Below are 22,224 nucleotides of genomic sequence, written 5' to 3' on the forward strand. Positions count from 1 at the left end.
GTCATGAGGGCTGCTATGAGTTAACCCTGATTTGTCTTACTAACCTGTTATGACCAGGCTCACTCTCTCTAAAGCTAACTTTGTATTTACTTGTGGCTTTTGAAATGAGAGCAGATGAAGTCATTTGTAAATAGTGAAGATTGAGGTTTAGTTTCTGCACTGTAAAAAATTTATATGATGTATATTAAGGATATGTTTTTTTATGTTGCCTTACTTTGATAGAAGAGAATAACTATTTAAATTCTTAATATTTAAATTATGTTAAATTTAATTTGATGTTTTAATATCATGTATAGTTGAAGTCAGAATTATAAGCCCTCATGAATTATTAGCCTTCCTGTATATTTTTAAAAACTGCTTTTATTCTAGTCTAAATAAAACAAACAATATTATCGTAAATACTGTGAAAAAAATCTTTGCTCTGTTAAACATAATTTGGGAAATATTTTGTAAAGGTCCATCTATTAGTCCAATGACGGAACTAACAGCATGGGTGAAGGTTAAAGGCAATGAAAGACTTTTTTTTAGCACATCTGAAAATAAATATTTTAATTTGTTAAAATTTATTTTATTTTGTTTCCAATTCCAAATTCCATTTGACTCCAATTTATAATCATTTAAGTTTAGATTCATCCAATTCAAGCTGATCGCCTTGTGATTTGATCTAATTTAGATTGATTAACCTAATAAATAGTTTACCCGAAGTCGCTTAGATACAGCATGCTGGCCAGTTACATTTGCTCAGACACATCCTCGCCTGGTTCTTAGATGGAGGATAACTAATTTCCTTTAAGTAATATTAGGCAGCCTTATGCTTTCTCATACATAAAGAAACTTTGATTTAGCCACTAGATTATATCATACTAAGTCAGTGATTGTCAGAAATCAACAGGTCTCTAATGCAGTCCCTATGCTCCATCCATTAAGTCCGAGTGCATGAGCAATCCCAGTCATAGGTTGCAGAAACATCAGCCTAAACAATCTACTAGTTTCAGGAGATATTAGAGTTAAACAAGAATTTTACATTTATCTGTCAGGCAAAGATTTTCCATTCCACTTCACATAATTAAACAAAATAAGCCAATTCAGAAATGTACAACATCAATTACCCAAAGATACATTTAAGAGTTAGAGATTAATACCTAATCATGTAGAAGTACGCTGCAGCATATAAGTCTTGGTGCAGAGCTCAGAGACTCACACACTGCAACTGGATATCCTGGATACAGGATCTCACAGACACCTTTGCACCTTTCCCTTAAATACTCAAATCGCAACAAAAGACAATAAAGACTTCACAAAGACTCTTGTCCAGTCATTTTCCTAGAGTGGAGCATCTGTCAAAGATCTTAACAAAGCCAAAACCCAAATTAACATATACAAGAGAAATATTAAAGTGTAATTAAGACTACTTTACCAATCTCACAGAGACATTTAAAAGACACCTAACATAAATATATAGCCTCAAGATACGCCGTGATAAAAACTTAGACATCCTGTGTGATATGTGAGTGATCTGCTGTGATGGAGAAGGAAAAGTCAAGGGCAAAGAGGGTGGCTCAGGGTGGGTGACTGGGACAGTTGAACAACTGGTTTCCTAGCTGATCATCTTCTCAGATTAGACTATTGTTTAAGTGCCTGACAATTCTTTTGGTCGTGTTGCAAGGAATTCCATAACAGGTCTCAGGATTTATATATTATGGAGAGACTCAGCCATCCTTACAATTAAAAAAAAAAAAATCACAGGAGGGCTAACAATTTTTGCTTCAACTGTAAATTGACATAACCACAAAAGTTAATTTGCTTTTAATAAAATTTCTTAATTATGTTAGTTTAGTTACGTTTTAGTTTGAATCACAGGAGTGATGATAAATATGTTAAATCATACTATGCAATGGAATGCAGGGATGGAAATTATGCCCCAAAACGATGAAAACATGAGCCGGGAAAAAAATTCAGTTCACTGGTTTCACTCTCCCTCTAGCCGTTACTGCACAGAGTGAAGTTACTTTTACACTGGATGCGGAAAGCACAGTGCTATGAAACCCATTCATTTCATTGTGCCATGCAAAGGGTGGTTTGTTCCTGCATCAAACAAAGGACAAGAGCAGTACAGTCAATGTTCAAAATGGCTCAGTATTCTGCTCAGTAGATATTCCATTCATGAACTTGTAAACTTTTTAATGAACTGCACATGCTCCCTGGAACTGGAAAGTATGCTCAAATAATGCGCTGAGAGGACATTTTCATGTAATATATGCATTCTTGTAGTTTGAAATAACGCTACTGTGGTGTCAATGCTGGTAAAATGCCTCTCGACTCTACTAATAAAATGTGTTTTTTTTTTTTTTTTTTTTAAATCAGTGTTGTTTAAGTTGTCAAGTTCAATTCTGAAAGTCTTACAAAATTATATTATTAAATAAACTAGACCATTTTGAGGGACGTAAACAATAACAATGGCCCTTAAGTACAGTTGAAGTCAGAATTATTAGCCCCCCTGAATTATTAGCCCCTTATTTATTTTTTTTCCCAATTTCTGTTTAACGGAGAGAAGATTTTTTTCAACACATTTCTAAACATAATAGTTTAATAACTCATTTCTTATAACTGATTTATTTTATTTTTGCCATGACGACAATAAACAATATTTTACTAGATAATTTTCAAGACACATCTATACAGCTTGAAGAGACATTTAAAGGCTTAACTAGGTTAATTAGGTTAACTAGGCAGGTTAGGGTAATTAGGCAAGTTATTGTATAATGATGATTTGTTCTGTACACTATCGAAAAAAAAATCTAGCTTAAAGGGGTTGATAATATTGACTTTAAAATGGCTTTTGAAAAATGTAAAACTGCTAGCCAAAATAAAACAAATGAGACTTCCGAGACCTTCTTCTCCAGAAGAACAAAAATATTATCAGACATACTGTGTAATGGTAGGGGGTTGGGGGGGGGGGGGGGGGGGAGTAATACTTATACTTTTAAAATAGTTTGACAACGAGCAAGATGTGTTCATGGGCCAATGACATCGCCACATTGACATGGTCTATAGCAAATAATCATTACAAACCATTTTCATATTTGGGTTTTAGCCAAGTGCATCCAGATTTTTTGGCTTTTATTCAGAATTTTTAGTATGATGCAGTCTTAAAATACAGTCCCAATTCCTCTAAGTGTGACCAACACTAACAAATAAAATTAGTGAGTAGTTACTATATATTTTTGGTGATATTGTCAAATGTTATTTTGCATTATAAACTCAAAATGGAATTTTCCTTGAGCCATTTTGCTCGCTGTGGTTTATGCATGTCAGAGATGCAGCATGTGTGATGCTCCTCATATTTCTTTGTTTCTGCACTGGTGACAAATCATTTGTCTTCCCTTTAACATCTCCGGCAGCTCTGAATCAATATGTTACACAAATAGTTTGACAGACGTGAGAGCTATCAAAATCCTTTTAAAGGACAAGCGCTCACACACCAGGAGCAAGCACAATTCACAATTCAAGAATTGGCTGGCTTGCTCTTCACAAATAGGAATTTGAATGAAATTTGCCACACCCCACAGGATATTGAAATGGAAAATGAGTGACAGGAAGTGGAATTTATTGGATTAGTGAACACAAGCTGTGTGAATGCTGTAATGTTTTAATATGGGCTGTGAAATGAAAACCGCAATTGTGTGTGTTGTGAAATAGGCATGAAGGTTGTTGTTAGGGGGGATGTAGAAACAGTATATGGCCTTCAGTGCCTTTATTGCTTTTAAACGTTTGTCAGACATACTGTATAAAAAGAAAACATGCAGTGTTGATCTTTTTTATTATATATTAATTATTTATATTCATTTTATTAAGCACCTTTGCTTGGATATGCTATACAGTGGCTGTGTGAGAGTAAGTTAAGGAAGTGTGTTAAAGTGTTTTAAACTATGACGTGTATCACTTGATTTTTAAAAAGTAAAGGTAAAGTTTGTCTTTCAATATTTTATCATAAAAAAATATTGATTTTATAGTTAATTAGACTTTGGTAAGGTACTATTTTGTGCCCAATTTTTGATTGTAGTATTTTTTTTTAACCCTAACCCCGATGACTAAAAACATTTTAAGTTTTTAAGTTATTTATTTATTTATTTATTTATTTTTAAATATTATTATTAAGAAAGCATACAGGCTGAAAAGTCAATATAATCACATATATCAATTCAACCACCCCACCCCCTTCCCCTGCAATCTCTTTAAACAGTGGTATCCAATGAATAGAAGTTAACAGAATAATATAATTAAAAAGTACAGTATCAAGAATGAGATCAATAGAGTGCAATTATTCAAAATAATCATTCTGGATCCTAATCATTGCTTTTTGCAACAAACATGGACATTTTGTCAGCAGTGGACGTCCAAATCTTTGATGTACACATATGTAACCAACTCCAAACATTTTAAAAAACAAAACACATTGGTGTTTTAATTATTAAATAATTAACAGGATAATAGGCAAAAATACATCTTTGTAATTGATTTAAAAACCCAGACTGTTTGCAAGAAAAAAGGATACAGGAAGTGTTTTGTGTCTCTTTTTTTTCTCTGTATAGGAGTGTGAATTTTATCAAGGTGGTTCAGCACATTTGGTTATAACGAGCACACATGCTGCCACTGAATTCACAACAACTAATAATACCCATTGAATCTCACAACCCGCAATATCCCTTCAACCTTTCACAACATTACTTGGAGATCTGCACACATATATGTGTTTTTATCATGTACGGGGTGGGCCATTAAATGGATAACCTTAATAAAATGGGAATGGTTGCTGATATTAACGTCCTGTTTGTGGCACATTAGTATATGTGAGGGGGCAAACTTTTTAAGATGGGTGGTGACCATGGTGGCCATTTTGAAGTTGGCCATCTTGGACCAACTTTTGTTTTTTTAATAGGAAGAGGATCATTTCACACACCATCTTATTTGAATTTGACAAGAAAAACAATGGTTTGCTCGGTTTTAACGTAACTTTGTTCTTTCATTAGTTATTTACAAGTTTCTGACCACTTATAAAATGTGTTCAATGTGCTGCCCATTGTGTTGGATTGTCAATGCAACCCTCTTCTCCCACTCTTCACACACTGATAGTAACACCGCTGGAAAAATGCCAGCAAAGGCTTCCAGTATCCATAGTTTCAGGTGTTGCACATCTTGTATCTTCACACCATGGACAAAAAATATAGTGGGGCCGTTCTTCATCAATGGAATCCTCAAGGCCACTGGATATTTGACATGGGTACATGATGATGTGTTTCCTTCTTTATGCACTGAAGCTGGCATGTTCCCTGAGTTTTACCAGCAAGATGATGCACCATCACATTATGGGTGTCAGGTTCGAGCATTCCTAAATGAACGAATAAATGAATGTTTCCTTAAAAGTGGATTGGTCATCGTGGGGCAGTTGAATGGCCCCCAAGTCTCCCGGTCTGACCCCCTTAGACTTTTATCTTTGGGGTCATCTGAAGACAATTGTCTATGGTGTGAAGATACAAGATGTGCAGCACCTAAAACTACGGATACTGGAAGCCTGTGCTGGCATTTCTCCTGCGGTGTTGCTATCAGTGGGTGAAGAGTGGGAGAAGAGGGTTGCATTGACAAGGTAACACAGCACATTGAACACATTTTATAAGTGGTCAGAAACTTGTAAATAACTCATGAAAGAACAAAGTTACGTTAAAATCAAGTGCACCATTGTTTTTCTTGTGAATTTCTCAATAAGTTTGATGTGTTGAATGATCCTCTTCCTATTGAAAAAACAAAAGTTGGATCCAAGATGGCCGACTTCAAAATGGCCACCATAAGCCCCTTTCACACATACAGACCTTTCCGGAAAATTGCCGGCAATTTTCCGGAAAGGTGTGTATGTGTGAACAGGTCCTTTTTGAAAATACCGGTAAATTCGTTCTGGCTATTTTCCGGAAAGAGAAATTGTAACATTACCGGCAATTTGCCGGAATGCTGCGCTGTGTGAATGCAAAAGTAAGATTGCCGTAATAAGCGCGTGCACGTCTAGAACGTGCTGACGTGAGACGTCTGCTTTAGCCAATCACAACAGTCAGACGCATTTACGTCCGCGCGGTTTATGAGAATAAAAGCCTTTGAATATTTTTCCAGACACATTTAGCTGCTAGAAGTTAGTCAGATCACGTTTATATGTTCTTCTTAATGCCAACTGTGTAAATAATCATCGATGAGATGCTTATGATAAGCCGTTGTTTGTTTACCTTCAAGCTTTGCGTGTGCCTGTGAAACAGCCTGTGAGCGCCTGCACACGCACATATTATGAACATCTCGACATGCGAAAGTGATCCTGCGAAAGTTGTTCACAATATTGATCATCCACAGAGTTTGTAATTTAGTCAAATGTTTACAAATACAAGCGCAGCCGTTTAAAGCTCATTTGTGGTGAATGATGTCAGAATTTACCGGTATTTTGGAATGGATGTGTGAATGCTCTTTTCCGGAAAATTTCTGTAACTTCCTTGCCTGTGTGAACAGCGCTTTTTTGAATATACCGGTAAAGTCATTCCGGAAATTTTCCGGATATTTACCGGTATCACTGTGTGAAAGGGGCTATAGTCACCACCCATCTTGAAAAGTTTGTCCTCTCACATATACTAATGTGCCACAAACAGGACGCTAATATTAGCAACCAATCCCATTTTATTAAGGTGTATCCATATAAATGGCCCACCTTGTAGATACTTTTTATTGACTGTTTTTTAAATTAATTGCATGTTCTCCCTGTGTTCGTGTGGGTTTCTTCCGATTGCTCCACATCCGCTGCGTAATCCATATGTTGAATAAGTTGGCAGTTCAGTCCGCTGTTTAATAAAGGGACTAAGCTGAAAAGAAATTAAATTAGTTCATAATTCATATGCCCTAATATGTCTTCACGTCTATCTATATGTTTAAAGCAAAACACTGTATGTGAATAGGGTAAAACTGTATAATAACAGTAGTCATTATATTTTTCCATGCGATTAATTACATTAAGAATTGAAAACCTTTTTGTAATACAACTTTTCTGAAAGGCTCTTTACCTATCCAAATGAGTCATGATTGAATTAAATATGTGATATTTTGCATATATTTTATTCGGTGTAGTCTTGTTAAAAAATATGTCTTTCTTTTTTTGAGTCTTAATGTAATCAAATCAATTAATCTCTTTGTATCACTCCATAATTCAAAAGATACGGCAAACAGCCATAAATTTCACAAACAATCCATTTTTTTCTTTTTTTATTGTTTATAATTTTATATAAATTATGTATAAACATTCTTCTGTAAAAACCTTCAGAACATATATATAGATGAAGCTGCAAAGTTTAGGCAACCTGTGTAAGTGCTACTGAATTGCTACGACAAAAGACTTTAAAACTTTTAAAAGTGCATTTGGATGTTTTCTTTAAATGACACTAAAACAATTTACGAAAAGCCAAAACTGTTTTTGCCAGCAGTGTATTCGCTTAAAGTTTCATTATTATTTATAGGAGCCATTGGTGTCTGGTCCACACAATGCTGTTGTTTTAATATCCATGTTGGGACATTTAGTTCTCATAATGTAAAACCTGATCCACCCACACAAACACTCACAGTGTTGTGCAGTGATTAATGCTAAAGGCTGAGACTGTGTCCTACAGACATCACCCCGCTGATAGGAGACATCTGTCTCTGCTTAGCTGCATGTGTCTCCACTTGCTTTTCATATGTGTATGTGTACATGTTTGTGTATGTGTGTGTGTGAGTATATGTGTGTGTGTGTTTGTGAGTGAGTATCATCTCTCCGCCGGCACACTGCACATATTTGCTTTTGTACTTGAGTTCTGCTGTATGACTCACCAAGATGATCTTGACCAAGTCAGAAAAGGTCAAGGTTAGCCAGTAAATTGGCTCTAAGCAATCAGTGCTTTCAGTGTGTGCGTGCGTTGTGTGTGTGTGCGCGAGTGCGCTTTCATCTTTGAGGAGGGGTTTGATGAGATCTGGCGACTTTCAAGCTCTCAGCTTCAGGTATCAATGACGCTACGACTACAAAGAACAGTTGTTGAAGGGTCATATGACACACACACACACACACACATGCACACATACGCATGCACGCCCGCGGGCACACACACACACACACAGACACACACACACATACAGACACACACATATATACACTTATTTAACTACCCCCTTTTAACCTTACAAGAAATGGAATAGCGCAATGCATTTAAATACTTTAGTTTTACAATAAAATAGTACACTTTGAAAATAGATAAACATGTATATTACTGTATATTAATATTAAAATAACTAATGATAAAAACTTTAGAAAATAAAATATTTGTTTTAATAATATCTTAAATAGATTTCAGATAATATATCCAGGATAATATGGTTTCTATGGTGGCTTTTATTTGTTTATTTATTTATTTATTTATTAACTTTTTCAAAAATCTGCTGCATAAAACAAATGCCGGAATAGTAGGCGGTTCATTCCACTGTGGCAACCCCTGATAAATGGACTAAAGCCCGATTCACAAGGGGCTGCAGCATCAACGCTTGACCGAGGGTGTGTCTAAAGTTGGGGTTGACTCGATCGTCATAGCAGCATCAGCCAATAAAATGAGTAAGCAATCAGCTACTGTCTGAGCTGGTGTATATGCATACAGCGATCTGATTGGCTGACTTTTCCGTCAGCGTTTGAAAAGTTGATAATGTCCCAACCTCTGCAAACAAGGCAATGCAGTTCGGCAATGCCTGACGTCATCCATTTAAGTGAATGGGAAGCTTTGACGCTGATCCCCCGTGTGAATGGGGCATAAGCTAAAGGAAAATGAATGAATGAATGAATGTATTACAACTGAATCAGTTTCTCCCTACACCAACTTACTACTGTAAAACTTCACATTGTTGTTGTTTCTTCACAACAATGACTAAAAATGTAAATAAATCACTCATTTCAACAAAGCTTTCACTCTTCCTGTTTCTCCTGTTTCCACATTTCTTCTCTTCTCTAGTTTGTGCTGTGATCTAGTTGTCTAAAAACTGGCATTGTGGGTTATGTTTTGATAAATTTCTTCATTCCTCTTTTGTTAGTTGCTTTGGATAAATATGTTGGCTAAATGCAAAAATACAAGCAGTTTCAAATATTCAGGTAATGTTTTTCTCTCTATAAAAAAAAGCAAATAAATATTTATTTAAAAAATGTTTGTGTAAGAAGTTTCATAAAACCAACAGACAGAGACTGTGTCACTTACATAAAATTAGTAATATATTTGTGAGACTCTATGTCAAATACTCAAGGGCAGGAAACAGGCCTAGTCTATTCAGGTCTATTTTCAATGCTCATAACCCGAGCAGAACAGGTGTGAATGTGTGATAGTCCCATGTTTGGGGGTTATAAAGCCCCTGAACAGCTGTCCCTTCTAGTCTCCCCTCCAGAATGTACGTTGGCATGCTTGGGGCCACTAAAACGAGGGCTGCCCTTTATGCGAATTGAACCTTGTAAGTATTTGTTGAGGACAGACGCAAAGGGGGTTATTTAAAAACACACAAACCCTTTAGCCTTCGCTTCTTTGAAGCCCTCATTCATTTCATTGTGAACAGACACATTTAGAATAACTCTGACCCTGCACTCGTGTGTGTTTTTAAACAGGTGGAGATTGAAAAACTGGACTACCATCACTACCTCCCCCTGTTCTTTGATGGACTGTGCGAGACGGTTCACCCTTACGAGTTCTTTGCTCGACAGGGCATCCATGACATGCTGGAGCACGGCGGAAATAAAGTCCTTCCTGTTATTCCACAGCTCATCATCCCTATCAAAAGTGAGTGGCATTAAGAGGAAACTTGGCACTCTTGGATCTAAAATATCAATTTCTCTCCAAAGCGATTAAATCGCAAAAATGGCATCAGTCTGCCTTCAGTGATTTGCATTTCATCTTTAGAAGGTACCTAAACAACTTGAAAGTATGAAGCATTAAAACAGAATTTATAAATAATGCATATTAAAACACAAAAAAGAAGGGAGGCTACCAAGGGACCCACAAAAGCTTTAAAGCAGTCACACTACATAAATCTGGCTTATGGAAAAACAAACCTTAAAATGCTGAAAATGCATATCCTATGTGGAGCTTGGCCAAAGGTCTGTGAGGGTTCAACCATCTGAAGGAGAATCCAGTGTTATGAGAGCAATATTGGGTGTCAGTGCATTATTGTTAGCCAGGGGTTGTTGAGCTTTTTTATTCCTCAACACTATCTAAGGATTTTGCAACAAAGTAAAAAGACACCTTTAAAGTTTATGTAATGTATAATGTTAAATGATTTGTTATTCTGTGGGTTTTATTTAGATTGTGAGTTTTGGTTAATTTTCCTTTTTTCTTGACTTTTTATTCAAAACAATGTTGTTTTCACAGGCCACTTTATTAGGTACACCTGTTCAACTGCTTGATAATGCAAATATCTAATAAGCCAATCCCTTGGCAGCAACTCATGTAGGCATATAGATGTGGTCAAGAGGAAGTTATGCTGAGCATCAAAAGGGAAAGGAAATGGCATATAAGTGACTCTAAACATGTCATGGTTGTTGGTTCCAGGTTGGCCTGGACTGACTGGTCGGAGTATTTTAAAAAATTGGCAGATCAACTGCGATTTTCACACAGACATCACTGGGGTTTACAGAGAATGGTCCAAATAAGAAACAATTCCAGTGAGGGTCAGTTTTGTTGGTGAAAATTCTTTTTCATAGAGAACAGCTTGTTGAGCTGATAGAAAGACAACAGTAATACAAATAAACACTTGTTTCAACTGAGGTCAGACTCTGTAGAAGAGCATCACTAAAGTCAAAGATAACTTAAAACTAACATACATTTTGCATTGGGGATATGGTTCTGTTCTGAGCAAACACTCCCTGCCCATAGATAGAAATGGGCAGAGTGTGAATAACCCCCTATGGTGAACAGAACAGCAGCAAAAGTAATGATTAATGTAGTAGATATCATTTATGTTCTAAGTGACTATTTTATAGAACAACATACAGTAATTGAGTGGTCTGACTCACTGGGTAAAAAATAACCAATGTCAAGTCTTGACTGGATGAGAGGAACAGTTGGGCATGGAGGTGGGTGATTAGCACTTGAGCAAAATAATAAGCTGCTGAATAATGAACTGAAAAGACCTTATGTGATTGGTGTTATATTACAGGTAGACATGGATCAGCTTAGGGACCTGCCAGAACTAATGCGATAGTTGCTCTTCCACTATTATGCTAAACAGTTAGGTATGGTTCCAGCAGTATTTCCATAAGAGCCTGGTATGGCATGGCATGATAATAAACTATTCCCTGCCTGGAGTCTAGGCACAGTTAGGCTACCATGCTGAGCTGTGCTGGTAGAGTGTGTCTGGCTGCCATGTTCTCATAGCTTGGAGAGCAGAAGAATATTTAACGAAGTAAATATAAGATAAAAAGGAATCCAAAACAAGTCTATGTTACTGTTAACATAACAATAGTAACACATTACTATATTCTAAACAGTTCTGTTATCAGCATTGCATGGAAATTGAAAACTTATATCTTCTCACTAGACTGGATCAGCAAAGAATGAAATAGTTGAGCGAACAGAACCAGCAAACAAAGCGACTTATCCTCCATGTCAAACCTTGAAGCAGATGAGCTACAACAACAGAAAGTCACATTTTTTACTTGTAGTGAATTACTGTCACTTCTGTCAGCTTAAAATAACAAACTGACTGCATTTCAGACAGGCTCACCAAAACGAAACAAAAGAAATTGCAACGATCCCGTTATGCTGTAATATCACTGTAGATCATAAACTGACAAATGTTTCCAGCACCATGTTGATTCTGTGTCACAAGGAATAAATTCAGTTAGGCAGTTCTGTAAGCACAGCTGACCCCGATGTTAGCATAAACCTAGCACAGCACATCACACTAACACAATAAGCTTGCTGGAGACAGTTATTTAAAACTAAATAAAAACTTGACCTTACACATACAGCAGAGGTCACACTGAAGAGAATGAAAATCAGAAGGGTGATGTTCTGCACTGACCCAATCAAAGGCCACAATCAAGAATAAATGAACTCCTGGTGGATGATTACATAAATCATCTTCATTCTGCTAAATTGCTGTTTAAAAAAATAGTTTGTATGGATGAATAGGTAAGTGGGTGAATAGATGGATGTGTTGGATGGTTTGGTGTGTGGAATGATATACAGATGATAGATAGATAGATAGATAGATAGATAGATAGATAGATAGATAGATAGATAGATAGATAGATAGATAGATAGATAGATAGATAGATAGATAGATAGATAGATAGATAGATAGATAGATGGATGGATGGATGGATGGATGGATGGATGGATGGATGGATGGATGGATGGATGGATGGATGGATGGATGGATGGATGGATGGATGGATGGATGGATGGATGGATGGAAAGATGGTTGGGTGGGTGTATGGATGAATGGACAGGTGTGTGGAAAATGGTTAGGTAGTCAGATAGATAGATGGATGGATGGATGGATGGATGGATGGATGGATGGATGGATGGATGGATGGATGGATGGATGGATGGATGGATGGACGGACGGAGGACGGACGAACGGACGGAAGGACGGACGGACGGACGGATGGATGGATGGATGGATGGATGGATGGATGGATGGAAAGATGGTTGGTTGGGTGGGTGTATGGATGAATGGACAGGTGTGTGGAAAATGGTTGGGTAGTCAGATAGATAGATAGATAGACAGACAGACAGACAGACAGACAGACAGATAGATAGATAGATAGATAGATAGATAGATAGATAGACAGACAGACAGACAGACAGACAGACAGACAGACAGACAGACAGACAGACAGACAGACAGATAGATAGATAGATAGATCGATCGATCGATCGATCGATCGATCGATCGATGGATGGATGGATGGATCAACTTTCTCTCCTCTCTCAAAGAAATAACTGCAAAGGTGTTTGTATCAGGAGTTAAACTAACGCAATTACTTGAGGTGTCTAAATGTCGCGCTCCTGTGGTATTTAGAAAAGGAATAGGTATATATGAGCTCGTTCATTTTTAGAGTCTAATATGAAGGTGGAATTAATGGTGCCTTTATTTGGAGAGATTTAGAAACAGATCTTCACTCCTCCAGACGCGTCACACACCATGAATTATTGAACACTCCTTCGGTGCAAATGTCACACTGCTGGAAAACAGTTTGGCGTGTTTGTTTGGTAATTAGAATTTCATAGTGTATGATACAGATATAGGAGAGCGGCAAGTAAATGGAAATGATTGGGAAAGTACGGCACACAGCTGTCATTCAGAATAAAATGTCTTTTTTTCTGCTGAACACAAAAGGTTGTTTTTATGAATGTTGTTAACCGCTTTGGTGGCCTTTGACTCAATGTATCTTCTTTTATGTTTCACAGAAGAAAGCCTGAATAGTGTGAAAATGTGTAAATAAGCTCTCCCTTTAACTCCCTGAAAACTCCTGAAAACTTCTTCCGGCAGGCATCAGATACAGCATAGCATTATGTCTAATGGTCTAGAACAAATTCAATTAAGCCATTCAAGCGATAACCAAACATATTTTTAATTACCATAAAAGCTTACTTCTCAGGAGAAATCAAATCATACATTGAAAAATGGATATTTATGAATTTAATTATTTCTTTCAGCCGCTCTGTTATTCTTTCCACTAACCACTGAACCATAGGATTGTGGGAAATCATGCAAGATGCAAATGAAAGCTTCAGAAACAAAATTGACACTTTCCTCCATCCGTGCAGAATGTGTGAAGGAAACATTTCCAGGTTTTGAATGTAAACTAAGAGCGAGAATGTGCAAAAATAATATCTCATTAGTGTTCATAGCTAACATTTTTCACACATTGCCAAAATGTTGAGTTTTCTGGAGCTTCTCTTTACCCTCTGTACAATCTGTCTGCAGATGCTCTGAACACAAGGAACAGACAGGTCATCTGCACCACGCTGAAGGTTTTGCAGCATCTGGTTGTTTCAGCAGAGATGGTGGGTGAAGCACTGGTCCCGTACTACAGACAGATTCTTCCCATCCTCAACATCTTCAAGAACATGAACAGTAAGCAGCTCTTACATGTCTCAAAGTTACATTGTTAAAGCAGTAAGTCTCTCAAGGCTCTGTGTGGTGTTCTACAGAGCGGCTGCTTTTGTGCACAGTAAAATGGAAAAATTATTTGTTTTAACAAAACAGCAGTTTATTGTAACTTTGAGACTTTGATTTATATGCAATATTGAAGATCTTCTTAATTACAACTCTTTTAGTACACTACCGGTCAAAAGTTTGGGATCAGTTTTCTTCATGTTTTTTTTTATTTGTATTATTCTGTTCATCAAGGCTGCATTTATTGAATGTAAAAAAAGTGTTAAATTGTAAAATATTGATAAAAATTTTAAATACCTACTTTCTTATTGTATGTTCATTTAGTTTCAAATGAAATTATTACTCCAGTCATTATTGCTTTTATTACTATGATTTCTATTAGTGATTTCTGAAGAATCATGAGACTCTAAAGACTGGTGTAATGAAGCTGAAAATAAATTATTAAATTAAATTGTAAATTTCTCTGAACAGTTATTATTTTAGGTGGGAGTAGATTTTTTTTAATCTAGATTAATCTCTTCATTTGAATTCTGCCGAAGGCATTTAGCTACCCAAATAATAAGCCTTTAAGAACAGGTCTCTCAAGCCTGGTGGCGCATTAGACCAGGGGCTCATCTCCTGTTTCCAAATGCATCACAAACTGCTTGAAAAACTGTTCTACTATGATAATTGGTGATGAAAATAAATGATGTTCAATAAGATGTACAGGTACTTGTGTTTACTAACTGTTTATTCAGTTAAACATGAATTTTAGGCCTACATAAGCTCGAAACAGCGATTTTTGATAACCTTAATCCGACGAAAGTCATTACTGAACTAAACAGAAATGGTATTAATACATGGAGTATGCATATATTAGTGGCATTATTGAAGTAAACACCGCAATCAAACTGTTATCGCCATGTAGGACTTTTCGCCATATTTTCTGACAAGATCCACTCACACGGCTGTCAGTAAAGGACCGCTCCGGAACGCACAAACACACAAACACACACACACACACACAAATCGCGAAATGCGGAATTTTTTTCTTTCCATTTGGTTCTGCGTTATTAAATTCCATAACACTCTCACCTGTCCTTACTCCTTATTTGCGTCTAGTACCCCAGTTTGTCACGGGGGATGAATGAAATGTTCATGAGTTGAAACTGTTAAACTGCAGTTAAAGTCAGGCATCCTTTCATTCAGAAGGGCACTTTTTTGTCAGATGGCTTACCGGTCAGGTATACATCCTCGCTAAAATATCAAGGTAAAAGTCTTCATAGCTTGTGTAGAATAGCCCCAGCTTCCAACCCAACTTTGAGAATAAATTAAAAGCAATATTTTTTTATTGCACGATAAGAATCTCACTTTAACAGCACGTTGACGCCGATAACGGCCCACCACTAATATACTGCAATAACATATCACAATTTTACAATTTGTACTGTATTTTTGATTAAATAAATGCAGCCTTGGTGAGCAGGAGAAGCTTATTTTAAAACATTTAAAATTCTTACTGACCACAAGTGTACCCTAGTGACCGGTAGTGTACGAAATACAATAAAAAAATTTAAATGTATCATGTGAACTAAGTGCTTTTAATATTTATGGACTCAGATATGATATCGATCTGTGTGGGACTCAGTAAGGAAATATTTGAATTAATTTTATCCTTGAAGTTTTAAGTAGGAACTATTCCAGCTTTATGGATGTGGCATCTGCAGTAAAACTCGAAACATAAATTCACTGAGAAAGTATACGTTAACATTGTATTGAAGCATCTGTTTTCCAAAACAGCTAACCACAGAGTTCACCACAGAGAAAAATATCAATTTGTAAAAAATGTATACGTTAAATGGGGGAAATAAACATGAATTATGCATGTGACCAAAAACATTCTGTGAATTAAACTGAACAACCCAAAAGAAATAATGCTAATCAAAAGGATAAGAGTTGGCTCACTATAGAACAAAAATGATTGATTTTATTTTATTTTTATATTTTTGTATTTATAATGAAGAAAAAAGCTACATTATGGATGTAACCGATGTGAAACTGCCAATTATGTGACTTTGGTAAATCAAATAGTTGATTGAGAACCTTGACAAAGACATTTTTGAGTATTTTAGATTACTGTTAAATACTAGCCTACACAAAAAACATAGAAAGGGTTTTACTATTTTGCTAAAAACGTAATTTTTTTTCATGGCAGGGTTGACATTTGCATGGAATTGCTCGTAGACAGAAATACATTACCACTCGAACGTGTGGGGATTAAATAACAAGTCATTTTTAAAAACAATGAGTCTAAAAATACAACTTTAAAAAAATCTGCTTATAGTCCATATATATTTTAATTTGTGAATAGCTTGTAAATTAAAAATGCAAGGGGAAGCATTTCCGTCCTTTTTAAGTTGCATCTTGAGACACCACGATGTACAGTTTTTGTTTCATTTTGGTATACGTGGTCAGTGCTATAAAGGGTTGCATGATATTGGAAAAATCTAACATTGTTATATTTTGTTATTCTGCAATATATATTGTAATATGAATATAATTTCACCAGATTACTTAAATCTCCAACTTGATCTCTATTTTGAAAGGATTGATCATTTTAAAATGATTTTGGATGATTCTGCAGTGGGAGTGCATCTAAATAAAAATTAATATACAATCAATAAATACATACAATAAAGAAAAAGATACCATAGAAATGTTAATGTTTTCAATTTTATTGTTTTAAAATTTTCTTGTTTTTTGAATCTAACGAGTTTGCCTGTCAGGTATAGTAATTAAATAATAAAGATAAAATTTATTCAATAAAATTATAGCCACAAAAGAACAATTTGTAATGTCTAAATGTTTATTAATTCCTCATATATTCACAGGCCTAAAAAACACATTCAAATGATAAATTATATTACAAACTCAACATTGCAGATCCTGCAATGTAACTATTGTGAATGATCACATTGTGATATCGATACTGAAACTATATATTAGCCAGCCTTAGTGCTATATAGTACATATTTATGTCTACTTTCTTTACTTTTTCTCCTGCTAGGTTAAATTGGTATCTCTGATCCAGGCGCATAGAAAAACACTGACAATTACCATTGATTTTACATTGATCCCTGCGGCCCTTGTCTTGCTGGAGATCAGTGCTTGTCTTTTAGAATCCAAGCCTTCAGCTCTGATCTTTAAAGCTGGTCTCAGATCAGCAGGCATCGGCACTGCTCCGAGTCACTCTTATTGAACCTTCAACATCATTGCAGAACCCTTACATTGAATATTCTACATCATTACTGAGTGCTTATACCAACTTTCTACATGCCAATACAAGTGCGTGCATCATCTGACGCCTAAATTTACATTGATTTTGTAGTTGTATTTCTTTCTTTTTGTCATCCGTTGTCTGTCATCCTTTTGAACGGTTTTGCAGTGAGTGTTCTGCATTCTTTGTGTCTCAATGTCGGACTGGTTCGTGGTTCTATTCACTGCCTTTGTCAGGCAGACTATAGTCCTGCCAGACAGCTTGAGACGTGAGGACAAGCATTGTGGATCAATCACCTCATCACAGGCTTAACCAGCCGAAATGCTGCCACCTCACTCCTCTGATCAATATCCAATCTGAAGCTTTTGTCTTCTTAATTCCGTTACATTATCTGCTAATGTTTTGTTTGAGCAAAAGAAGGAGCGCCCAAGGAACAGAGAAAGCTCCTCTCATTAGCTCCAGGCTCCATGCTAATCTCCTCTGTGAATTAGCGCTAGGTAAAGTCTCTTAAGTGTTTAATGCCTGGTTTACAAGCCCAGATCAGGACTGGTTAGATCCAAACATCAGTTTTCTTTGGCTGTCAGACACTAGACGTTGTGCATCTTGTCGACTTTCGAAATGTGAAGATGCTATTTTAAGCAAACAAACCTTTTAGTTCTGTGGCGTACTGAAGTAGTTTGAGAGAGAGAGAGATGTTTGGAGACTTGCGGTTAATTGAAGTCGGGCTAAAAATGATACGCTTTTCTTGTCTGGATTCCTCTGGGGGGAGATGGTGGTTGTGAATGTCTCGGACGTGCTGAACCGGATCACTCTCACAGAGTGTGTCACGGGCCGCTTTGTGTACTTTGTGAGATTGTGTGTGTGTGTTTCTTTGCCTTGTGGCAGTGTGGCCAGAGGGAAATTGTGTCTACACAGTGGTCTTTTGTTCCCCAGGATGCAGCTGTTGGCACTGTGGTGTTGTGTGTCTATGAGAGCTTGCTTTTTGAATCTGGAATTTTTTCACAAGGTCACATTTGCCCAGCACTATTACAGCAATTAAGCACAATTACAAAAGCAAAAATATTTTTCTGTGTAATTTAACCAGTTCATTTGTATGTTTTCCAATTACAAGAAGTGATTCCAGTGTTATGTTTTAGAAACTGCTCAAAGGTTTGAGGGCAGAAAGTGTTTTTTTCACCTTTCCTTCAATTTTTTAATTAAGTTGTCTACAATCTATCTCAGATTCGTCTATTTAATTAATTCATCTACAATCTATCTCAGAGACTTGAAACAATTTCCCTCGATGCCCCAAAGTTTATTATGGGCGATTTTAATAACTGTGATGTTAAGAAGTGCTTGTGTACATATTATCAATATGTCGACAGCACTACAAGGAGGGAAAAGACTTTGGAAATGTGCTATACAACTGATAAAAATGTGTGTATACTTCATCAGTTCTCCACTCGTAGTGGCTGGTCACAGTGTGGTTTACCTATGTCCTGTTTATCAGAGACTACTTGAAAGGGATAAACCCCGGGAAAAGTCAGTTAAAGAATGGAACAATGATAGTATAATGGCTATGCATAGGTGTTTTGAATGTACAGAGTGGGATATTTTCAGTGCGGATGACATTCAACTTTGATCAAGTTGAAAAAGTTACTGATACGTACATTTTTGTATGGATTCTGTTATTCCAGCCAAAACATTAAGATTTAATATATACCCTAGTGATAAACCATGGGTGTTGAAATACTTAACGAATAAACAAGAAAAGGAATGCACATAGAAATCAGGATATGGTGGGTCTGAGAGACACAGAGAGATATTAAAAGACAAATACAAATAGAGCAAGAAGTATGCATACAAACAAAAAATAGCGGAATCTTTTAAACAAAGTAACTTTCGATATGCTTGGCAAGGGATTAAGCACATGACAAATGTACTTCACAAGGGACGATGTAAATCCTCTCTGAAGTTGCATTGATGTAAGCGGCTGGAGATGGCTAATCAGCTCAACTCCTTTTACTGTTGCTTTGAAAATAGAGGTAATAGTAATTTATTACCATTAAATTGATCGAATAATAGAGTACATTATTTTTATTGTTTCAAAAAACAATATTATTGTTAACAATGTTATTTTGAACTCATTCATTTAATATTTCTGAAAAATGAGCACCAAACCAAATTAATTTGAATATTTTTTTTAAATTAACACTAAACTCTGCAATAATGGCTGCTAAAAAGAGTATTTCATCACAGGCAAAAAATGTATTTTAAAATGCTTTCAAATGGAAATCGTTTATTGTATACTAGTTCATATTTTAAGTCTGTTTTAACAGCTTTAGTGAGCTTATACAGACTTCTTTCAAAGTCATGTAAAGTATTTTAGCACCCCCAAACTGGAAGAGTAAAACACATGAGATTGTTTACTAGTATAATAATAATACTAATTTGTCTATTAGTATAATAGTAATACTAACATTCATTCATTCATTCATTCATTATCTTTGCCTTAGTCCCTTTATTCATCAGGGTTCACCACAGAAGAATGAACCGCCAACTTATCCAGAATATGTTTTACCCAGCGGATGTCCTTCCAGCTTCAACCCAGTATTGGGAAACACCCATTTACACACATGCACTACGGCCAGTTTAGTTCATGCAATTCACCTATAGCGCATGGGATTTGACTATGGGAAAAAACGGAGCACCCTGAGGAGGCCCACACGAACACTGGGAGGACATGCAAACTCCACACAGAAATGCCAGCTGACCCTGCTGGGACTCGAACTAGCGACTTTCTCACTGTAAGGCGACAGTGCTAACCATTGAGCCACCGTGCTGCCCTATGATAATATAAATCTTTAATAAATTATAGATTTCTATACAGACTTTTACTATAACACACATACATTTTCTGTCCTTATATTTCCAATATAAATTATAACCTATCTTGTTCTGTTATGGAAATATGGACAGTCTGCCATAGAAAAAATTATCTTGACAGGAGGAATGAATAAGTTATGGAAGAAATTGCAGTTGGGGTCTAATTTGTACAGCGGTTTATAGTAAATTTAAAGTATACATTATCAGTTTATGGAATCAACCCCATGATTTGGGCATTCTGATCTACACAAACCGTACAATTTTCTGAGTTAGCTTATTCCTTTAAAAATAAAATTAGTGGTAAATTTGTTCTAGGCCAAGCTCCTTGACTCTGGAGAACTCATAAATGAACTGTGTGCGCTTTTCCCAATGTTATTTCAGCCTGTTTAAATCATTAAACAGCACGAGTCAGCAAGTTTAACCCCTCGTGCTTCAATCAATAAGTAGTACTGATATCTTGCCATGTTATTTTTACTTTTTATTGCTTTTATGGTCACTTGAGCTCCAGACACACTTTTTCACGATAGTAGCCTTTCAGCATTTTCACTTGTGTGTGTGTGTGTGTGTGTGTGTGTGTGTGTGTGTGTGTGTGTGTGTGTGTGTGTGTGTTTTTGTGCTGCTGTGCTTGAAACTACTGAACACGCTGGAACTGTAAATGCATGCAAATCACAGATGCAGTTTACACGCTTGTGTTGTTTTCCGGCTGGGATCGAGTCCTGTTGTTAATCAAACATGGTGACGTCTCTTATGAGGGACAGATCTGCTCCATCATGCAGTAGATTACACACACACACAAACTCTATTTCCTGCCTGCTTGCCTTTGTCCAGTACACACTCCTTGAGGAGAACACACTCTCAGCCTAGCGGGATGCTTCCTGAAAAATGTGTGTGAACAAATGTCCTGCTAATGATGCTTAACGACCTCGAGCTGTTCTGCCGTTAGCCTCGGCTTCACTCCTGTGCTCTGCGTGCGTGTGCGTCTTTTTATTGGCCTGCATTATCTTTGTGCTGTAAGTCTGCTTTCCACATTAATCTGCTGAAGACCTGCTGTGATACACTCTTTTGGTCCTATGAATCTTCCTGCTGGGAATGCAGTGTCTGATATCCACCAACACACACCCCCTTATAGCACCAGAGGCAACTGAAGGAGCTTAAACAATGCTCTGAGAGGTTCCTTTTTAAATAAAACACTGCTTGTGTCTATGGAGTAGTCATTTTATATATGTTGGGTTAAGGGATGTATGTGGTGATCTTGATCCCTTGTATACTGTGTGTATGGCAGAGCTCCCGCTAGCCTCAGTTTTTTTCTTATCACTCGTTGTCAATAGTATTTTATGCTATGAGACTGATGGGCAACAATGGCTCTATGTACACCTGGTATTAAGATGTGTTTTTATCAGTCTGATCACAAAAACAGGTGTAAATGGGATCTACAATTTTTGAGCTTGTCCAGTTTCTACCACTTCTAGAGGTGGTCAAAAAACATATTCAACCAGATTGGTTAATAGCACAATGTGAATTCTTAAAATTTACTTGAGCAATGTTTAAATTTACTATAAATCTGTATCAACATGATCTACTCTTTTCAGTTAAGAACTAAGATATATATATATATATATATAAATAAGATAAATGCTAAATGATAAATGATAAAAAAAACAGTATATAAATATTTTTTATTATTTAATGCTGTAAAAAAATCTTGACTGTTGTTATATATATAATATTATCAGGGATCACCACAGCGGAATGAACTTCTAATTACACTGCCTTATATTTCATACTGCGGATGCCCTTCCAGCCGCTACTAGAGAACATCTGTTCCAAAATTTACTGCCAGTCCATGAGAGATTTCTTACACTTTTTTATTTCTATTTTGTGATTATTTTATGTAT

The 22,224-nt window shown here is 36.3% G+C and overlaps 1 protein-coding gene across 3 annotated transcripts in view; it reads left to right on the top strand.

The window, feature by feature from the left end:
* The window catches only part of pacrg (PARK2 co-regulated), a 160,611-nt gene that overhangs the window by 84,159 nt on the left and 54,228 nt on the right, over nt 1–22,224 (top strand). For 2 of the 3 annotated variants that reach the window (NM_001007398.3, XM_068214400.2), the window contains 2 exon segments: nt 9,689–9,860; nt 14,017–14,166. In NM_001007398.3, the coding sequence (NP_001007399.2) occupies nt 9,689–9,860; nt 14,017–14,166 (322 nt within the window). 3 annotated transcript variants of the gene reach the window in all.

This window comes from Danio rerio, chromosome 17 (assembly GCF_049306965.1).
Source record: "Danio rerio strain Tuebingen ecotype United States chromosome 17, GRCz12tu, whole genome shotgun sequence".
Classification (NCBI taxonomy): domain Eukaryota; kingdom Metazoa; phylum Chordata; class Actinopteri; order Cypriniformes; family Danionidae; genus Danio; species Danio rerio.